Source organism: Cuculus canorus, chromosome 9, assembly GCF_017976375.1.
Source record: "Cuculus canorus isolate bCucCan1 chromosome 9, bCucCan1.pri, whole genome shotgun sequence".
Lineage (NCBI taxonomy): Eukaryota > Metazoa > Chordata > Aves > Cuculiformes > Cuculidae > Cuculus > Cuculus canorus.
The window spans coordinates 6,602,849-6,625,237 of record NC_071409.1 but is presented as its reverse complement, the minus strand read 5'-3'; the positions used below and the strand labels follow the sequence as shown (position 1 = coordinate 6,625,237).

At 41.9% G+C, this 22,389-nt stretch overlaps 1 protein-coding gene across 1 annotated transcript in view; it reads left to right on the top strand.

Annotated features, from left to right (window-relative positions):
- The first annotated feature begins 1,938 nt into the window (after nucleotides 1-1,938).
- Nucleotides 1,939-22,389, top strand: part of FARSB (phenylalanyl-tRNA synthetase subunit beta) — a 40,429-nt gene continuing 19,978 nt past the window's right edge. Inside the window, exons 1-15 of the mRNA XM_054074435.1 lie at nucleotides 1,939-2,027; nucleotides 3,627-3,682; nucleotides 5,153-5,307; nucleotides 6,183-6,255; nucleotides 6,754-6,869; nucleotides 7,319-7,469; nucleotides 8,667-8,775; nucleotides 11,355-11,425; nucleotides 12,745-12,806; nucleotides 12,893-12,944; nucleotides 14,378-14,439; nucleotides 14,867-15,074; nucleotides 15,501-15,581; nucleotides 18,470-18,562; nucleotides 20,402-20,519. Of these exons, the coding sequence (XP_053930410.1) occupies nucleotides 1,970-2,027; nucleotides 3,627-3,682; nucleotides 5,153-5,307; nucleotides 6,183-6,255; nucleotides 6,754-6,869; nucleotides 7,319-7,469; nucleotides 8,667-8,775; nucleotides 11,355-11,425; nucleotides 12,745-12,806; nucleotides 12,893-12,944; nucleotides 14,378-14,439; nucleotides 14,867-15,074; nucleotides 15,501-15,581; nucleotides 18,470-18,562; nucleotides 20,402-20,519 (1,465 nt within the window). The 5' untranslated portion in view covers nucleotides 1,939-1,969. The remainder of the gene's footprint in view (nucleotides 2,028-3,626; nucleotides 3,683-5,152; nucleotides 5,308-6,182; nucleotides 6,256-6,753; nucleotides 6,870-7,318; nucleotides 7,470-8,666; nucleotides 8,776-11,354; nucleotides 11,426-12,744; nucleotides 12,807-12,892; nucleotides 12,945-14,377; nucleotides 14,440-14,866; nucleotides 15,075-15,500; nucleotides 15,582-18,469; nucleotides 18,563-20,401; nucleotides 20,520-22,389) is intronic.

Sequence of the window (22,389 nt, the reverse complement as noted above, 5' to 3'; positions counted from 1 at the left end):
GTTGAGGCTCGTAGAGAGTTTATGGAATGCGACCAAGAACTTCGAATTCCCAGGGGATTGGGGTTTAATACCTCCGCTCCTCATTAAATTGGCATCCGCCTGCCCGGTGCTCAGCCCAAGGTGTCGGTGACCGGTAGCGTCAAAACCCAATCCGGTGTGAAAGCAAAACACCCCGCAGGCGGCAAAGAATCACAGAATGCTCGGTTGGAAAATACCCTCAAGATCATCAAGTCCAACCGTACCTGTCCACTACTACATCACAGCCCTGAGCACCTCAGCTACCCATCTTTTAAACACCTCCACAGACAGGGGCTCCACCGCCTCCCTGGCCATCCTCTGCCAGCGCCCCCAGAACCATTTCGGTACAGACTTTTTCCCTGATATCCAGTCTAAACCACCCCTGGCATAACTTGAGGCCATTTCCTCTCATCACCCGCCACGTGAGAGAACAGACCAACACCCGCCTCACCACAACCTCCTTCCAGGGAGCTGCAGAGAGCGATAAGGTCTGCCCTCAGCCTCCTTGTCCCCGGCTGACCAACCCCAGGCCCCTCAGCCCCTTCCCCAGCTCTGTTCCCTTCCTCCAGGTGCGCTCCAGCCCTTCCATGTCCTTGTAGTGAGGGTCCCAAAACTGAACCCAGAATTCGAGGTGTGGTGTCACCAGCACTGAGCACAGGGGGACGATCCCTTCCCTGCTCCTGCTGGACACGCTGTTTCTGATCCAGGATGCCATTGGCCTTCTTGGCCACCTGGGCCACCGCTGGCTCCTGCTCAGCCACTGCTAAACAGCACCCGCAGGCCCTTCTCTGCCAGGCAGCTTTCCAGCCACAATTCCTTGTGGCACTTGGCTTTGTTGAACCCCATCCCGCTGGTCGCAGCCCATGGATCCCCTGCAGAGCCTCCCTGCTCTCCAGCAAAGGCGGCGATCCCGGGACGCCAAACTTCCCGCCGGGGCGGCAGCGGCATGGCTGCTCCTCCCCCGCGACGGGACCGGACCGCCGGTGCTGCTCTGGGAACGAGAAGGGACGGGACGGGATGGGATGGGACGGGGTTGGATGGGACGGGACGGGACCACCGGTGCCTCTCTCGGGATGAGATGAGAAGGGACAGGACAGGATGGGATGGGACGAAGCAGGACAAGACAGGACCGCCGGTGCCTGTCTCGGGATGAGACGGGACAGGATGGGACGGGGCTGCAGATGCCTTTCTCGGGATGAGATGGGAAGGGACAGGATGGGATGGGAACGGGCGGGACAGGACGGGACCGCTGGTGCCTCTCTCGGGATGGGATAAGACGGGACGGGACAGGATGGGACGGGACTGCAGGTGCTTCTTTTGGGATGAGAAGGGACAGGACAGGATGGGATGGGACGGGACAGGACCGCCGGTGCCTGTCTCGGGATGAGACGATACAGGATGGGACGGGGCTGCAGGTGCCTTTCTCGGGATGAGATGGGACGGGATGAGATGGGACGGGATGAGATGGGACGGGGCAGAATGGGATAGGACGGGATGAGATGGGACGGGATGAGATGGGAGGGGGCAGAATGGGATGGGACGGGATGCGATGCGACGGGACAGGATGCGATGGGACGGGACGCGATGCGACGGGACGGGATGAGATGGGACGCGGCGGGATGAGATGGGACGCGGCACGATGCGATGGGACGGGATGCGATGCGACGGGACAGAATGCGATGGGACGGGACGGGGCAGCCCCGCCGGTGCGCTGCCCTCTCGCCCCGCCCCGCGCCGGCGCTGATGTCACGGTGGCGGGTGGCCGCGGCGCTGCCGGTGCGGGTCGCTGCCGCCGCCCCGAGCGCGGGGTCGGGGTGTCGCTGCGCGGGGGCTGCGCGGTGCCTGCGCGGTGCCTGCGCGGAGGGCGGCGGGGCGGGCGGGCGCAGGCGGCGCGGCGGGCGCAGGGGGGCCTGGCGGCAGCGGGCGCAGGCGCGGGGCGGGCCGGGCAGCCATGCCGACCGTCGGCGTGAGGCGGGACCTGCTTTTCGGGGCGCTGGGCGCGACCTACAGTCAGTGCGGGGAATGCGCGGGGGATGCGCGGGAGATGCGCGGGAGGGATGGGTGGCTGCGAGAAGGCGGAGGGGGGCGGGAGCTAAGTGGGGGGACGGAAGATGAGCGGGGGGGAGGATTGGGGGCTGCGAGGGGGGCAGGGGCTGTTCATCCTGGGGATCCGCAGCATCCTCACCGGGGGAGGAGGAGAAGCAGGCGCTGAGCTCTTCCCTCTGGACCCGAGGGAACGGCAGGAGGATGTGTCGGGAGGGTTAGGGGGCATTAGGAGAAGGTTCTTCCCCCAGAGGGTGGTGGAGCACTGGAGCAGCTCCGAGGGAACCAGTGACAGCGCTGAGCCTGACAATATTCCAGCAGCATTTGGCCAACCCTCAGACACACAGTGTGGATGTTGGGGTGTCCCGTGCAGGGACAGGAGCTGGACTCCATGATCCTGGTGGGACCCTTCCAGCTCAGGACATCCTATGGTTCATGACTGCCTGGCCCCAGCTGCTCCCTCGCTGTTCATCCCGTGTTCCGAGCCGAGCTGGCTCCCAGGCTCCAGGCTCCCAGGGAAGCCCAGGCTCCAGGCAGACCGTGTGCCGGTGTTGAGGTGCAGCCGTGCCCTGTGCAGCTCTCGCCCAGAGGTGACCAGTTGGCAGCCATGTGTGTGCACATCGCGGGCTCTGCTTGGAGTTCCACTGGCTGGTAGAGGAACTGGTTCGGTCAAAAAGGAATGGGAAGACATGGGAACAGGCAGAGCCGACGATGAGTCACAGGGTGGTTTGAGTTGGAAGGGACCACGAAGGTCATCCGGTCCAACCCCCCTGCAGGACCAGGAGTGTCTTCAACTGGATCAGGTTGCTCAGAGCCCTATCCAACCTGATCTTGAATCTTTCCAGGGATGGGGCACCTACTGCCTCACTTCCGGGCAACCTTTTGCCCACGTTTCACCACCCTCAGCATAAAAAGATATTTCTGATATCCACTCTAAACCTCTCTCAGTTTAAAACCATTACCCCTTGTCCTGTTGCTACAGGCCTTGCTAATAAGTCTTTCTCTGACTTTCTTGTAAGCCTCCTTTAAGTATTGAAAGGCCGCAATAAAGTCTCTGATATCCTGTCTTTTCATTTGGTCCTTCTTCCCGTGAGCTTTGGGAATGGGAGGGCAGAGCTCTTGGCACAGCTGGGAGCGTTCAGGGACAGGCAGCAGCGTGTCCGCCCGCGCACAGGAGTGCAGAGCTCCATTTCAGGTCAGGGCTGTGTGACTTGTGTGTTGGTATGGAGCTGATGCAGCCTCTGGATGACAAGCTGACCAATGGAAAACGTTGACAGAAGCTGTCCCATTCCTCCCACCTGTTTCCATGATTTGTTCAGTCCAGAATTACTCTGACAAGTGGGCTTGAGGAGCTGGTTGGTAGTGAAAGTGGGCTCAGAAGCGCTTGCTGTGACTGTAGGAATGATGCACCAATAAATTCAACATGTACTAAATTTAACATGTACCAAAGAAGCTGCTGCTCAGGTTGTCAATACATTTGGTGTCTTGTTTGAAAACATTCAAATCAAACACAAAAGAAGTTATTTTAAAAGTCTTTATTAACCAAAAACCTTCTTCTTTCACAGCTGATGAAGAATTTAATGAGCTTTGCTTTGAGTTTGGTTTGGAGCTTGATGAAGTTGTAAGTAACATTTTTATTTGTTAGTTTTTCATTAATGTACTGACAGCATTTATTTGTGGTAAGAGTTCATGCTGCATTATTTCCAGCATATTCCCCGGCACAGTGTTGGTTGATGCCCTTTACATGTACAAGAACATGTCTAGGCAAAGGCTGAGGGGTACCATGCTCTGAGAATCTGTAGAAAACAGCATAGACAAGATGTGAAGGTCACCTTCAACCTATATGGTCTTTCAGTGGTACTGCAGCAGCAAACTGCATCATGAAGTATCCTCATACATCTCTGCACCACTGGGCAGAATATCTAACACACACCTTTAGGATCTTGTTATAAAATGCCGTTGTAATGGACTGTATTAACACAGATGTTTTGAATCTGAAAAGAAAAATAGACTAAAAGAAATTACCATCTTGGAAGCAAGAGTCCCCAGGATGGCACATTGCTGAGCTTCATGGAAGCTGACAGTCTATGTCACTTGGTCTTCAGTCTCCGGCCCCGTTTTATTTAGCAGCATAAATATGGCCACAGAGCATGTATTGAACATATTTTGCAGGATCCGTTTGGCTTTGTTTTGTATGCATTCTTCTGTGCATTATTCATAAAAATGTGTTTGTCCTGGACGTTGTTACCTGAGTTGCAACTATTAAAATTTTGATTTAGATTCCGTACTTGTGAAAATTTGCTGGCTCTGTTAACTGTATCTGTGTAAATCTTGTTGAAATAGACCTGTTTTGGTTTTGCTTTTTAATTTGAACTGATATTTTAATGATTTTTATCAAAAGATAGCTGAACATCATATGTTATGCTTTATTTCAGAATAGAATCATAGAATGGTTTGGGTTGGAAGACACCTTAAAACCCATCCAGTTCCAACTCCCCTGCCATGGGTAGGAACACGTCCCGTTAGACCAGGCTGCTCAAAGCCTCATCCAACCTGGCCTTGGAACACCTCCAGGGATGGGGCAGCCACAGCTTCCCTGGGCAGCCTGGGCCAGTGTCTCACCACCCCCACAGGAAAACATTTCTTCCTAATGTCTAATCTAAATCTTCCTCCTTCCAATTTAAAGCCATTCCCCCTCTTCCTATCACTACATGCCCTTGTAAAAAGCTCTTCCCCAGCTTAGCCTTGATTTGATAAGTCACTTGCTGATCTGTAGCCAAAAATAAGGTCCCAGTTCTGCACTGGGATCCTCTAGCCTGAAGACATACTTCTATAATCTCTTTTTTAAAAAAAAATTAAATTCTAATAGCAAATTTTTGATTTGGCAAACTGCATTACAGTCCCTGAATCTGAGAAAGAGTTATATTTTATGTAATTTCTGGTATTCGTTGTGTCCGTTTGCTTTATAACTCCAAATTACACCTTTAAGCTCTTTCTAAATCAAGGCATTTTTTTCCTATTATACCATCTCACTATCATATATCAATTTTAATACATTTCAGGTTAAAAACATGTTTTTGCTTAATTTCAGACATCTGAGAAAGACATTATAAGTAAAGAAAAAGGAGAAGAAAAGGCAAAGGGTGCATCTGAAATCATTATCTATAAAATTGATGTTCCTGCCAACCGTTATGACCTTCTTTGCCTTGAAGGGTTGGTCCGAGGACTGCAGGTCTTTAAAGAAAGGTAATGCAGAGTTGTGAGACTTCTGTTTAGCTTGTTATATGTTTAAATATGAGTGTTTCTGGTCCATGAACAGACTTGCCACCTGCTTTGATTTTGAGTATGACCTCGTGTGTAGATCAGATTTGTCAGATGTTCCTCTGGAGAAGATCTGTTACGTATTTTTAAGAGACTAGACTAGAATGCTACTGGGGTTTGGCTCTGTTCTAAAAATGCCTTGGCTACTATTCCATTTGAGACACATCCTCTATGAAGAAATCCTGCAGAGGAACTTCCTTGTGCTCCTTTGTAATAAATACCAACATAAATAATTTATTTCATGCTTCCACTGTGACTTTGTCCTCTCGAGTAATAGAACGGTTTGGGTTGGAAGGGACCATAAAGCCCATCTAGTTCCACCCCCTTGCCACGGGCAGCGACATCTCCCACTGGATCAGGCTGCTCCAAGCCCCATCCAGCCTGGTACTGAACACCTCCAGGGATGGGGCAGCCACAGCTTCCCTGGGCCAGTGTCTCACCACCCTCATCATGAAGAATTTCTTCCTAATATTTAATCTAAATCTTCCCCATTCCAATTTAAAGCCATTCCCCATCTTCCTGTCACTCCATGCCCTTGTAAAAAGCCCCTTCCCAGCTTTCTTGTAGCCCCCTTCCGGTACTGGAAGGCTCTCCCGAGAGCCTTCTCTTCTTCCTTTCTAGTTCAGTGATCCATTTCCCATCCCACAGAAAGCAAATTTTGAACAGTTAGCTAATTTACATGCCAAGAAATGTTATTTAGAAATTTTTCTGCATAGAATTGTTGCTACATTTCTAAGGTTTCCAACATTTCGGGAATTTTCTGTCTTTTGGTTACAGACTTATTTCTGGTTTTGTTCTAGGATAAATCTCCCTAGGTACGAAAAGATAATACCAGCCGAGGGTGAAGGTCAGAGGCTGATTATCACTGAACAGGTGAAAGTGTTCACTGCACCTTTGTAAATTTATTGAGGTTTTCTGGATGGGCAAGATGGGTATGAACTATTAACACCAATTTTATGAGAGCAGCAGGACTGGAAATCTTATTTGTGGGAAAAAAAGCTAAAGAAATTTAAATATTTTTACTCATTGTGATTTATTCTTAGGGAAGGGGAGAAACAATAAAAAAGTTATGTTGGGTGTACCTTGTAGCAGATCAAATGAAAGTTTCAGACACTTACATTGCCTTGACATTCTAGGCCATGACAGTGTGTCAGAAACGTCCTTGCCTCTTCCAGACCTGGAGTGGGTTTGTTTAGGGCTTTTTTTTCCCTTGAGGATTCTGATATCTTTCCATGAATAGTCTTTTTTATCACTACTTTACAAAAGATGATATGATATGCAAAGATGTGCGAAAGTTCACATTTAACCAGTTTTAGTTTTATATATTCCGTGTATTTGAAATATATAATGCAATGCTGTTGTAAATTGCAGACTGTCCAAGTCCGTCCTCATGCTGTAGCTGCAGTCCTTCGCAATATAACTTTTACCAAGGAACGTTATGATAGTTTCATCGACCTCCAGGAAAAACTACACCAAAATATTTGCAGGTTAGTGCTTAAATTTAAAGGAGCATTTAGTGTCTACATGTGTGATCTGATCACATTAAGGCTGTACATACCTTTTGCAGAGAGGTGTTATATTTATATTCATGCTAAGGAGAATCTTCTATAGCAATTTTCTTATCCTTCTCATTTCCTTGCCCATTTCTACCTGCTCTCAGTATTTTTCAGCACAAATGGCTGTTAGAGCTCCTACAACAGTTGAAAAAGAAGTATTTCGCAACATCCTCTTTGGATTTGCTTTTGACTGTTAGATGTGTTGTCAACAGTTGTTAAAATTATATTTGTGAAAATAATTTCTAGGTTTCTTAAAATTTCCCTTCTACTTTATCAGTAAATGCTATGAATTCATAGAAATTTAGAACATGATGAGAGTATCTCAAAGGAGCTCCAAATAGCACTAGTAAAAAACATTATTTCGCCTACTTTCTTTCTAGGAGAAGAGCCTTAGTAGCCATAGGTACCCATGACTTGGACACCATCTCTGGCCCATTTACTTTTACTGCTAAACCACCTTCAGAAATTAAATTCAAGCCCTTGAATCAGTCCCAGGAGTACACAGCTTCACAAATTATGGATCTGTATAGGGTAAGTGAGATTTTTCAGACTTCTTGTGCTAAATTCAGGAAGATAAATTTCTGAGTCTTAACATCCCATATACTTGTTGTCAAAAGTTGTTCTTACAAATAAAACAGTTTATCTTCTGAAGCTTCATTCAGTGACCATTCCACATGTTGCTTATTAATGAGAAACGCATGGTAATGCCTTATCTTTATTGTCAATGAAAGATATATCGCAGTGGTTTATGGCTAAGCTTGGAGTAATGAGTTTGGTATTAACCCTCTGATTTATCAAAGAATGCTTTTCATGATGCTCCTACTAGTAGTGTAAAAGATTGTATATTTATCTGTTCTCACTGGTAAGATCGTGTACAAAACTGAGAAAACCTTGAAGGGAATAATATCACCTTTTTAAACATTATTTTAATTTGGCAGTTTACTTGGGGAAGATGTTGAATTATTTACCCAACTACATATTAGGCAAGTGAAGCTGTGGAAAAGGCTCGTGTCTGGCACTGCTTTTGGATCAGCATCTTGATGAAAACAGGGAATTACTAGGAAGAAATTCTATCAAGTCCAATTTTGTGATGTTTACACGGGCCACATTAAATGTCAGCATTTGAAAATGATGCTATTATTACCATCAATATAATATACAGCTCTACTTGAGCATAGATACTCTCAACTCATCTGACTGAAGATGAATAAGAGAGCTAGGAAACAAGGGGTATCAGAGATACTAAAAGTAAGTTATGTTTTTTAGTACAGCATATACTTATTGGAACTTACGCTGTCTTTGGAGTGGATGTAAATTTGAGAATAAATGTGTCAATACCAGCAACTTATAATTTAAAGTAACGTTGTGCTAATTTTTATCAGTTCTAAGGAAAGTTAATACAAACTGAGGATTTGCGCCTCTGAGTTTGGCAATGAAAGGTCTCCTGTGGTGAACAACGGCATTGTTTAGACAGCATGGCCTAGGCATTTTTAATCCTTAAAGAAATAATTTTTAACATTTCTGAAGTGAACAAAAAAAATCCAGTTCTCTCATTTCAAAGTTCTCTACCTTCTGTGAGCCAACAGCTTTTGCTAGGAAAGTACTTGGCTCTGAGCTCAATCCTTCCAGCTTTCAAAATTCCCATTGATCTCTGAGCAAGGGATTGTCGCGGTGTGGAAGTTCACAAGTGAGGTAACGTGACATTGAAGCTGTTCTCTGTTTCTCCAGACTGACAGCCACCTTCGGCACTACTTACACCTGATTGAAAACAAACCACTTTATCCTGTTATTTATGACAGCAATGGTGTTGTTCTGTCCATGCCACCGATCATCAATGGTAAGATTACTTACACTGTTGGTGTTTCGTTTGTGAGTTAGGGTGTCTAACAGAAACGCTGATATGTAATAAAATGTTTGCATTTATAATTTCATATCATCATCTTTCAGTTTAAATGCAGCCGCATTTTTTGCTTCCCAAAGCTGCTCGTGTTCCTATTTTCTCATGAAGAGGCTGTAAGAGTTCTGTTGCAAACTTCTCTGTTTAGCTTCTCTTACCCTTCTAGATTTGTTTCGTATAAAGTCCAGAAAGATTCCCTTGGGCTAGGAAGGCATTGTATTTGCATTCATGCACATTGTTCATGAGTCACTTAACGAAAAGAAGAGTGTAAGGAATTATTTTGTAAATTGGTAATTATTTAATATAAAATCATAATATTAAATAACTAACACTAAATTATTTACTATTTAGTTATAGAGCAAGGGGAAATAGGAATTAATCAGATAAAGGGCAATACAAGCATTGCACAACATGCACACCATCTATTTCAGCCTTGCAGGCCACCAGTGGTCTTCAAGATATCTTTAAGATAGCTTTGAGATGTCTGCATTAGCTAAAGCATTAGAAAGTATCTCTCTGCAGATGAGGTGATCAGATGTTTCCATTCTACTTAATACATAAACTCAGTCACGTTTTGTCTGGTTGGTCAGTCATTTTGTTTTTATTTTGGGTTGGGGTTTTTGCATTTACAGGATTTGGTTCAAATCTTTGTGCTTCATTTAACTGGTCACAGCAGGGATCTTTGTTACCTAGGTCTTAAGCCCAGCAGTATGAACCAGTTCTTGTGAATCCTTCTCCTGTCACACAAGTCACACAGAAGATTTTCATGGGTTAAAAGAACAGGTCTAGACTTTTTTTGCATTCTTTCTAAACATGGCCTTCCTCTGCATACAAAAGAAACTGTGGGTGACTTTTGAGAGCCACATTTACTAAAACCAATTAATGACATGGCAAGAACTACTCCTTTAACAAAGATATTTCAGTATACCTATATATTTAGGTCAAGAATCTGTAACTGTTTCCCTACAACGACCAATAAAATATGCAGCGATAATCTCTGGATGTATTTTTCCTAATTAACCTTAGCTATCCAAATCTTCTTCAAAGGAATCTCAAACCCTGTGACAGGGGCTGGCAAGAATGACTGTTCTGAATTGAATGTGCTGTCAACCACTGATCTCTCTTTGTTAGGTCTATTCCAACTTTGGAGTAAAAACATTGTGTATTTTTAATTGATAAAATGTAAATAAGGCTGAGCTAAATTTAACACATCTCTGTGTTAAGAGAAGCTTCCAAGTTAAAAGTACTTATAAAACAGATAATGAAATCTAAAATTCTGTATTTTTTTTTTATTATGTACAAGTACTGAAATTAAAGGTTATATTTGATTTGAAGTGAATCCAGAAAAGCTGAGTGCATTCCATCTGCTAAGAGGTACATCACAGCATCCTAGGGAAGGGAACAGAAGATCTCTCAGTCTTAAGGTCTTTGGTGCACATGCCTTTCCAGTCTAGCCGTGAGCTAGTTTCTCAGGTAGAAAACTAAACCACAGAAGTTGAATGACTTCCTCAGAGTGAAACAAAGGAAATAAGAATACCCATATGTATCCAAGTGTTTGGTTCCCTTTGCCACCTGTGGGGTGCGTCTGCATTAGTGAATAGTTCAAGGAAAGGCAAGAAGGACAGAAGTTGTGTTTGTCAGGATCCCATACATTTTTAAGACTGTGTGTGTCCATCCTGCATGGTTACCAGCCATGAAATTCACTCAAGGTACGCACCGCAATCTATTCTTAACAGGTAACACGTGGCAGGTTTCTGTACAGCAGCTCTGAATTGCTTGTGGCTTACTAACAGAACCCCACTTTTTAGAGAATCAGCTACTGGGGGACTTTGCAGCCAATTTACAAGAGAAACACTTCAGATGATGTCCCCAAGTGTGCTTCCTACCTTCCTTCTTCCAGAAACAGTTTTGAGTGCTTCAGTGCATACTTAATGACTTTGAGTACAGACACAATGCAAATTCCTGCGTAATAGAAACCCGTTCAACAAATTGTATCAGTGATGTAGACAAACCCGTAGCGTATCAGCAGGAAGTGTCAGGAGATGTTGGTTATTTGCTAAAGGAGCTATAGGTATTCACTTTTTAAAAACCATTTCATACACTCCTGTCCAAGGCTGCTTTGTTACGTGTGTCACACATCAAATTCAGGGATGTAACTAAAGCCAGGAAAGAGGAGATGCTCTGGAGGTGCAGAACCGTTTGGCAACCAGCAGATGGCTGCTGTTTTATTAGTTTGTGTCTGCAGCTGGATACTGAGGTACCTGTAGGTCTGTGTGTCTTTCAATCGAAAGCATAACCTGGGCAGTAAATCTGGTCTGTCTTTTTGCTCTTTTTTTTTTGTTTATAAATTTGAAAAAAGAAAAGAGTTGCTTTTCTGGTAAAGATTGTGAATATTGGTGCAATAGGCATAGTGGCTTTTTAATGCTGATCTTTGTAAATCACGAAAGGAGTCCAGATCAGTGTCATTACAAGAAAAGCAATAAAATTTCTTAACATTTTTTTGTCTTTACATGTTTTAGGAGATCATACAAAAATAAGCGTAAACACCACAAATGTGTTTATTGAATGCACTGGCACAGATATTACAAAGGTAAATTAATCTCTTCTACTTTTGACATGCTGTAACGTCATTGTTTTCCCTTGGGTGATAGGGCTTCAATATAAAAACCTACAATAGTTAGGCATTTACCTTATGGAGCAGACCTCCCATTTCAAAAGGGCAAGAGAGCTCGTGGGACTATGTGGAATTCCTTCAAGGTGGTTTTAGGCTCGCTCTGTAGAGAGTGTTGTGTTTTTCTTGGATTTTGGTTTTACTGTGAGTTTATGTTGACAGTAAATGTTCGGCTTGTACAAGAAAGTAGTTTAAGTAAATTAGAGGGACATTGGTTTTGAACACTTTTGCTAAATCAGGAAGGCTTCAAAAGGGTAAAATCACTAAGATTGCCTGTTTTGCTGGAATACTTTTTGTAAAGAATAACTTTGTCTGCTACTCAAAATTTGGGCTGAGGGAAGGAAGACGACATTTTCCTCTTAATTATCTCTTTCAAGCAGGGATGCTGTGCAAATAACTGTCAAATTGAAGTCTTTCGATGTGCAAATTCTCTAATTCAAAGCTGAAGCATGAAAGCTTAGCAGTTATAATTGCATGTTCTTGAATATAGGTTGTGCATTCATTGATAGTTTCCCTATTTTGACACTTAAGAGCAAAACACTTTTAACTTATCCTTCTACACAGTGATATGTTAACAACAAATACATTTGTACGTTGAGGAGTGGCTTCTAAGCAAACTAATAAATAACTGCTTCTTGCTACTGCTTGCCTTGATAGTAAAAATAAAAATAGTGCTGTTATGATTACATAAAGGAAACTATACTGTCAGGCATCAAAAAAAACCCCTTCCAGATTGAGAAGTCAATCTAAATCTCATGATTATGTTCTGTAATACAAATGTCTTAGAATAATAACTGTAAACTGAAATATTTTGCAGCTGAGGTTGTTTGATAGTATATTTCTGAACAACACAGAGCCCTTCAGTCCCTACGGTCTCACTTGGAACTTCAGTGAAATGACTAAGTAGACTAAAGACTGGGAAGATTGAGTTCCAGCTGGTAATAAGACCCAGTGTATCTTCAGAACTGAGTTTAGCAAAGATACACAAATGCTTCAGAACCTTGAAAACCAAAGATTTCCATTTTTTTGTATAAATGTCCTTGCAGGAGAAAAATATCTTTTAAAATCCAGTCTAGTATTGTAGTCTGCTAGGATTTTGGTTGTTACATTATTAAATAGAATATAATGGAGAGAGCGTAAGGCAAGATTTTTTCCCCCATTTTTTGTTAAGATAGTTTTGTCTCCTTCAGCACAAGTAGATGATGGATTTCAATGTGATTATTATCTTTATTTTGTAGGCAAAAATTGTTCTTGATATTATAGTCACGATGTTTAGTGAATATTGTGAGAAGCCATTCAGGTGAGTACAAATCTCCAGGCAGAGAGAGATTACATTTGGACCCTGAGTTAAAAACATTTTTACTTCTGTTTCTTTGTCTTTCTCAGTGTTGAAGCAGTAGAAGTAGTTTATCCTAATGGAAAGACCCACATCTATCCGGTAAGCATAGCGATATGATATCTCGGTGTCCCTGGGGAGAGGATTTCGTTGGCACAAAGTGTGATAAGAGTGGCTTTGCCTTCTTTTTCTGCAGAGGTAGCGTGTGCAGGTTCTGAGGTACAGTGTAACAGCTCTGCTTGGCACTATCTGTATATTTGTGAGTCAAGGCCTTCTCTAGCCCCACAAAAATTAACTCCCAGATCCAGCCTCCCCTTATCTAGGAAACTTATTCTGAAGCTCTGCTATTTACAATAAGGCTGAAAATACAGTCACGCTGACGGACTGATACTCTGAAAAGCAGAGTGAGGTTTAAAGTTACGAACGGTGACCACTGTTGTGGTTTAGAGTTCATGCGATACCAACTTCTTCAGCAACAAGTAAAGATTGCAATCAGAGGTCATAAATCTGTGTCTAAAACCTTTAAAACCTTTGTGTTCCAAATCAGGGAAAATGAATGCAGGAAGAGGACCTTCAGGCCTAAACCAGTGGACAACTGAGATCAGCCTCAGCATAACTTACTTATCAGATCTGGAAGCTTTAATGCCCTTCAGTTAAAATAGCCTTGTAACACTGGATTTTTCAGTCTCCCATTTTATAGGCTCTGACTGTATAAAAGTCTACAAGGCAGGATGTTGACTCCAAGTGCAGGTTTACCTGCATTCAGAGTCCCAGGAAGACCTCATTGCAGTAATAGAGTCTTAGTTTTTTGTTCTCTTACTAAGTATAAAGAAAACAATTCCTCCCATTTCCTAAAGTAATTGAAGACAAACAAAGGTCCGATTGAGTTCATAAATTCAGATGCAAGTACAAACTGTTTAGAGGGAGAGAAACTTCTCTTTACTGAGAGCTCAACCAAAGTAGCTTCTCTAGATAAAGTGGAACAAAAAAAACCCAAAAAGTTTAGATGCTAACGTTTTAAAGGATTTATATATATATATAAGTTTAGAAACACGTGAGTAAATGTATACAAAATAACTTCATAAGGAAAATACTGATAGATATTTCTGTGCCAATACGGAAACAGAAAGTTTTCTTTCCTCTTCCTCCTAAAAGTCATTTGATCCGTGCTAGACCATGAGATTTCATGCATGACCATGCTCTCGGGCTTTAAGTTAGGATGAATTGATTACTATAATTTTTCACAAGCTCTGTTACTTGTATGTATCAGAAATTATCAGAAATTTCAATAACAGGGACTTCATGCTGCATTCAACCTTCTAGCTTAAAGGAGAGCAGCTTTTGCACCGTGTAGTGTGTTTTCAAGAATCCTCTCATCTTAGAATGTTATGTTTAGCCCAGTATTCCACACCTGGTCTTCTGTGGATGTCATTTTACTATTAGAAGAAGCTTAATTACAAAGATGTCAAAATTAAATCCTCTTCTGTAGAAATGGCAGGCATTGTGTATGCTGAAAAGCTTTGTCTCTTCTTTAGGAACTGGCTTACCGAAAAGAAAAAGTGAAAGCTGAACTCATTAACAAGAAAATAGGGATCAGGTATGTTATTGCAAGTGAAGGAATAATTTTTACTTATTAATCACGTAAAAGGTACTAGAAAACATTGATTATTGCATGGTTTTAAAAATGTTTACACTATGTGATTTTATTTCTTTTTAAATTTATTGGCAATCCAGGGATTATCTTGGGTAATTAGATCAACTCTGTTAGATTTCTTCCCCTGTTTTCAAGGGAATTGAATGATACTTTATGGCCTTACACAACTGTAATGAAGTAAAGAAAAATTACCATCTCAAGACTCAGGATCTGAGTTGATTCTGATGGAATGCTAAGTCTATGTGCAGTCCATAAAGTGCCTGGAGGTGTTTCAGGATATAAAGCAGTGCAGCAGAAACGTCGATTACTTTAAAAAGCCAGTCCATGTAGTACAAGATACGTAAGTTACTACTCTCTTGTTTTGTTGCAGTGAAACTCCATCAAGCCTTGCAAAGCTGCTGACTAGGATGTGTTTGAACTCACACGTCATAGGGAATGGGAACCACATCGAGGTTGAAATCCCTCCTACCAGAGCGGACATTATCCATGCATGCGATATCGTAGAAGATGCAGCAATAGCTTATGGTTATAACAACATTCAGATGACTATTCCGAAAACGTACACCATAGCTAATCAAGTAAGATTGCCCCTTCAAATAAGCGCTCTGTTGTCAGTAAATGAGTAGTGCATGCCAGAAGGGCTTTGGGGAAAACAGAACTTCGGAATTAAATATTTTGACATGCTTTGCCTTGAAAAGTATTTACCATGGATAGGATACAAAACAGATGCCCCGCTGATCTGAGTAAGTCCAAGACCAGTGGTTGCTGGTACTTGAAAAAAGACAAGGTTTAAGGAGAGAGTGCATATTAAATCTCTAATTGGGAGATTCGTTTTCTCGGGTAAGCCTAAAGGCAGCTGGTTGACGCTCTCAGAAATTTTAAGCGCACAAGCATAGTACCTCCCTCGTGAATTCCCTGTAATGTAACAGGCAGAATGACCTCGGGAAGGAACAGAAAAATGTTTTTAGATGGAGGATGAAAGTTTTTTTTTTGTTTTCTTGTAGCTCCCCCTTAATAAGCTCACAGAACTTCTGAGACACGAATTGGCAGCTGCTGGATTCACTGAAGCGCTCACTTTTGCCCTGGTATATTATATCAATTTGTATTTTTCTTAGTTGTGTGTTGCAAGTTATGCAGCTTAAACTGCAGAGGATGGTCTGAGGATATGTTGTTGTATAAGTGTACTAGTATTATCTGTTACTGTTTTGGCAGGTGATCGCTTGCTAGTGCTTTGGAATAATAGTATAATATTCCATGAGTTTGTAGGTCAGAGAAATTGAATGAGTCACTGTGAATGTGGCGTGTAGTTCTAAGCAGAGAGGCAAAAATAACTGCTGAAGTACTGTTTTTTGTTTAACTTGTTAGGGTGAAATTGTAAAGCAGCAAATCTCTCGAGATGTTGATCATCAGATGTTTGATAATCTGGAGAACGAACTAAAATGTAGTACTTTCTGGTGGATATTACTACAGTTTAGAGATTACTCTGTTACTGTTTGCTTCTTTTTAGTATTATCACTTGCCCATGATTCCTTGCATTAGATACCAAGCTGATATGTAGTTAATTCAGTCAGCAAAGAGTTTGATTAAAGAATACCTATAAAAAAGTTATAATGCACACTAGGGACAAATTCCTCAATTTCGCCACAGGTGGGTTGTTTTTTTTTGTGTGGAAGAACAAATGAAAACACAGCAATTGTTGTTAAAATTGGTTGCAGGTATCAGTCATGTTATTTGTTACAGCCATGCCAATAGTTTTCTACCAAGAATGTGGATTCTGCAGCAGCATGTGCCACTCTTTATACTAACAGCTGGCATAGCTTCTAATACTGAAATTCTGCAGCAGGATTAGTTTATTGAAATAAAATTTTCAGTAGAAAATACCATCTTTGTCAGGGCCAGTTGTTCATACCCCCTTGCCAGAGCTGTGAACTGGATTAGAGAACCTGATCTACTATTAAAAATACATGAAGTACACCCCCATGCCCTCCAAATGTACACAGTAACTGTCCATACACAGAGATTGGCATAGTCCACTATTGAAAATACACTGCCCATATTAGAAAATCCCTTCTGTTGCAAGATCTGCTCAAAACCTTTGCCTTAAAGTCCAGTTTGTGGATGTTTCAGTATAGGGGGAGCGTCTGTCACGTATTCTGTTAAAAACTCTGTGGAATAACCTTTTTCCAAAACAAAAACTTACTAGATTCATACATCCCTGCAAGTACACGGCCTTTTAAGAGAGAGTTATCTGATCACAGATTGTTTTTTGGTAATTTGACTCAAAGATTTTAAGATACAGTGACGCAGGCTCCTCAGACACTAACACTTAATCGAAAAGTCCAGGTATCGCAACCAAAGCTGGTAATCCAAATGGGTTGAATAAAATGTTAGCTTCTTCAGATTTCATGGAGCATAAAAAGCAAAATTCTGAAGTCTGAAAAATATATTCCAGTTTTAATATTTTGTTATTGGCTTATTTAAGTAAGCAGGATAATAACCTGCAGTGGTAGTATTTGACAAAGGTATTGCGACTACCGGTGGTAGTGTCGTGTTGGGGAAATAATATCTTTAACGTGGTCAAGCTTTTATAGATTTTTCTTATTAATTAATAAATATTATTTCATTTTTTTAGCACTGAGTAGGTAATATGCTTAAAAACACTGCATGTGTTACATCCCTGCGGATGCTTATGGACTGCAACAGCAGCATTTTGTGAGATCACGCACTACATCATGGTATCACATGACACATTTGTATTTCTGCTGCGACACGATAAACCCCACAGTCTGCTGTATCACCAATGTTTTATTACACCACCAGTGTGAGGCCTCTGAGTATGACAAATACCATTTATGCTACAACATTCTGTAGCCCAGTGTTACATGACAAATGCTACTTATGTATTTGTGCATACAATCCGCTTCTTGGTTTGAGCCTCAAATTATTCTGGTACACAATAACAGCGCTGTCTCTGAGGAGCTCCGGTTCAGCCAAAATGCATTTAGTGAAATCACAATAACAGACTGTAGTTCAGACACACATCTGAAAACTGTTTAACGCAGTTTTCTCCTCCTGAGGTCAACGTTCATTTAATATTTTTTTTTTAAGTCCAATGATCCCCTTTCTCAGATGGGATCATCTGCTCCTTTTCCTCACGTTTGGTCTATCAACACACTTTTTGGAGTGCTGTCAGTGCAAAGGGAACACTTCTAGGAGACTGCAGCACACTAGCAAATCCTCAATTACATGCCTGGTCTGCTATTGGTTTCTTTAGTAAAGCTATAAATTATGGAAGTCTGCAGTGTGGATCTTATCAGTAGCATCTGTTGCTGTACGTGCCCAGTGCACAGGCATCATCTGAGCTCTGTAAAGCGCATGTGTGTTGCTTTACTGACCAGCTTAAAAAACCTTGAGAATAAGGGCTTTAAAAATACTCCCAACACAAAACAAATGAAAGCAACAAGAAGAACTAGAATAATCCTTTGCAGCTATGAAAGCTGGAGGCTTGGCCGCATGATCTGTCTGTAACAGCCCTTTACTTTCTGTAAGCAGCCCCCAAGGGAGCGTTCTCTTTGCGAGCAAGCTCAGGTACCAAGCCCTTTACAAGTGCTATTTTCAGAATAGAACGCTTTACCCACTGCAAGTCAGGGAGCAGAATCTGAGCCTCTGTTTTCAAAACAGATGACAGTAGTCCATGACAAAAGCCTAAATAAACACTTGCCGGTTTGTTTGTTTTGAAATCTAGTTTTATTTTGAATGGTAATTAACATCTGTAGATAAAACAATTTGCCTACTTGATCTTAAGACTGGGTCTTGATTTTTATTATGAGTGGGTGTTGCACGTGAGAGTGTATGTTATGGGGCCTTATCGCAAGTGCTCCAGTCACTTTGTTCGTTGATAGCAAATTTCATCACTAGTTTACTGTCTATTTTAACTGCTTGACCTTGGTGGTTTTTTGTCTCTTTCTTTCAGTGTTCTCAAGAAGACATTGCAGATAAACTTGGCATGGATATCTCTGCAACAAGTGCAGTGCGCATAGCAAACCCCAAAACTGCAGAATTTCAGGTGAGTTTATTCAGGTCAGATTTTGAAAGCAACATTGCCACAGATTCTTCACTTCAAGTTAAAAGAAAGGAACCAATAGGAAATCAAATTTATAAACTATAAAGAATTCCAAAGGTATACTGGCTTCTTCAGTAAGTCTGATGTCTCCAAGTGTCTAAAACACCTTTCTAGATCTTATCTTTAAGATAAAACCAGTCCTCTGCTGCTCTGAGATTCAGGAATTGAATTTTTATCTACCTTCATCTTTATCTGTTCCATTTGGTACCACAAATAAGCAGACATGCAGGACGCTGTTGTCACCTGTTCATTTACATCATTTGGTGTAGTAATTACAGCTGAGCACTGTGGAACGTACCACAGACAAACAGTACTGAATGCAAACAAAAAAACGAAAAGTGACAGCCCCTCTCACTAGCTGCCAATTTAGATTCCTGTTCTCCAAAGCCTGCGGGCCTTTGCAGTAGCAATGCTGCTAAGCAGTTACATTGTTGGCTGAATATTCTTTATGGCAAAAGTAGCCTCAGTTTTTTTAAATTCCCCAGACCTCCTTGAAAACTGGGAAGAATTCATAGAATCGTGAAATGGTTTGGGTTGGAAAGGACCTTAAAGCCCATCCAGTTCCAATCCCTGCCATGGGCAGGGACACCTCCCACTGGATCAGTTGCTCTAAGCCTCATCCAACCTGGCCTTGAACACCTCCAGCGATGGGGCAGCCACGACTTCCCTGGGCAACCTGGGCCACTGCCTCACCACCCTCATCATGAAGCATTTCTTCCTAATGTCTAATCTAAATCTTGCACTTTCCAATTTAAAACCATTCTTCCTTGTCCTATCACACCCTTGCCCTTGTAAAAAGCCCCTCCCCAGCTTTCCTGAAGCCCCTTCAAGTACTGGGAGCGGCTCTAAGGTCTCCCTGGAGCCTTCTCTTCTCCAGGCTGAACAATCCCAACTCTCTCAGCCTGTCCTCATACCAAAGGTTGTGATGCACTATACACTTGAAGCTTTTGATGTTAACTGTGATGGGATTCTGAGGATGGCTTTTCCCTCATTTCCTATCCTTTGCCAGCAAGACGAGGGCAGGATGATGCCAGGGACCCTCCTCGATGCAAGTGTGTAGCTGGAACTCTCCATTGATTAGGAGAAGTAGCATAAGCAGGCAGAAGTGCTGCATGACCAATAATAAGAAGTCACGGTGGCTCAGCACACGGTTACCTTTTACCTGCAGTGACTCCCATCCCTTTTCCATTAGATTTACTGAACTGGAATTGGGGAAAACAAATATCTGACTTCTAAGGAACTATTTGAATGGAGAACACAGGAGATATCTGTGAATGTATCTGTAAGAATAGTAATATGATTGCCACTTGCTTGGTTCTTTGCATAGATTTTCTATATATTTCAGGTTGTCCACAACTATAATCTGAATACATCCTTTTCTGTTACTTGGGTTCTGCCTATACCGTCGATACTGGAAGGTATCAAGATAATATTTCAGATAGCACTTAGTATTTCATAAACAACACTTAGTATTTACCTTTTGCATAAGAGACATTAAATTTATGGGATTTTTTTTCACTTTTCTGTGAAACTGTACCTGTTCTTAAGCTCACACGTGCTCTTTCAGAAAATGCAGTATAAATAGCATGGAGAGAATGTACATTTTCATCTTGAATAATTCTAAAGCAGAGATGCTTAAACATTACAGATAAGCACAGTATTTGCACCTGAATACTCATAGACTCTTCTTACAAATGAACAAACCGATAAATTAAGAAAACTAGCGTTCGCTATAAAAATTTTGCAGGTATTTCACTTGCAGTATCCATGTTTCTCCTGCAGGTGGCACGTACAACCCTCCTTCCTGGGCTCCTGAAAACCATTGCTGCCAACCGAAAGATGCCCTTGCCTCTCAAACTCTTTGAGATTTCTGACATTGTAGTAAAAGATCCTACTACAGGTAAGAGGAAGTTCCTCAAAATCTTTGATAACGGAGGTATAACACGGCAATAGTAAGTAAATGGAATGGACTCGATGATCCAGTGGGTACTTTCCAACCTGGTGATTCTATGAAATTTCTTTAAAAAATAGAACAATTGTTAGGTACTGCATGGGAGTTTTTATTTATGTGCATGGCACAAAAGTCAAGAGATTGGCATAACAGGCTAGATTTTAGAGTGGCTAGAGATACGGTTCCCTTTCAAATGCTCTCTCAAAAGTGCAAGTAGGTACATTGCGAATATTTTTAGGCATCTAAATACCCCTTAAAATCTATCAAGATTAGTGCAAGGATAAATGCAAGGCGATTTTGCATCAGAAGGAACCTGCTCTAAATTTCATATGGTGATGCGCCCATTTTTACTTGCTCTTCATCTAGGACTCCTTTGCATGCTTATCAGGGATGTAACTCAGGAGAGAAACTGCCTGCTGGTGGTTTTTGCAAGTGGCACAGACCTTGGAAAGCAATAACTATGGAAAGCATGTTGCTGTTACAGTCCTATAGCCTGCTTAAACTGCTGTAGTCTCAGAGATGTGCAGTTCTGTGCCAACTGAAAAGCAGCGTGTCTTGAGCCTGGGAGCAGATTCTATTCTGGAGAACTGTAATTCAGGGGAAGAGTTTGAGGTCACTGTCTGAGTAGGAATCTCCCTTCCATCCTCCCATTATCTTTAAAGAGGATTGCTTGTATTTGTTCTCCAAAATTATCTTCTGAAAAACTGATGACCAATGTGAAGAATTAGATCGGTAGCACAGATACCGGCTAAAGAATGGAGCAAGTCTGTGTATAAAAATGTATACATAAAAAAAAAGTATCAACAGTATAAAATTTCCCCTCTCATCTGTAAAAAGGTTTTCTTTATCTTTCTACTTCATCCAGCTGCGCTAAGCGTAGCTGCCTTTCAGTTATTCTGTAAACTTAATTGTTTTACGTGAAACAGCCAGAGCAGCCAGTTCACTTTTCGAAAGCTTCAGTTAAATCTTTCCTGGGTTTTGGGGCTTCTTTGCACCAGTTCACTGTACAGCATCAACATTTCAAATTATCTTTTTTTTATCTGGAAAAATAGATCAAGGTAAAATGAGATGCAAAAAGAGTTTTTAAATGTTAAAAATTTGTCTAAAATTTACTGATTTATTCTTTCCGTAGGGTGTGTTAGAGGAAAAGGGGGCACAAGCTACAACTTTAGGGAGGAAGCACATGTACACTGAGTTACAGCTCGGAAGTTTTGTCTCTCGGTGAAAAAGGCTGACATTACTTTAAATTCAGCAGAAAGAATGGTTCTGCCGTTTCATTATCTGGTTTCAGATTTTAGTGGTGGTGTTTAAGGTATCTGGGATCTGCAAAACAAAGGTTTATATAAGGCATAAACAAAATGGCAAGTAAATTGCTTTGGTGATGAATTTAATTTGTAGATTTTTTTTTTTTAGGAAGAAAAAAGCCCTGCCAAACAAAACAAGCAGTTTTAGCTAAAAACATAGATTTCTTTTTTTTTTTTTTATTAAATACAGACAGTTTGGTGGTTCAGCTCATTCTTTGTTGAGCATGCAGTTAGCTAGAACGCAAAAAACGTGGTACGGATGGCAGAACAGCATCAGCATTCTTCAGAAACAAAAGTGGGGCTTGGACTAAGGACTGCAATTATTCTGGCTTTATAAAATTAGCAAGTTAAATTGTTACTTTTATTCTGTGTGTGTTAATTGCAGCTCTCTATGAAGACCAATTTTGTCGTGTACTTCATTTTGACAGGAATCATTGGAGCAGATGAAAGTTAAAGACTTCTGAGGTAGCAGCTTTGTAGCCGGTGCTCCAGAGCAGCCCCCTCACGGGCTGAGC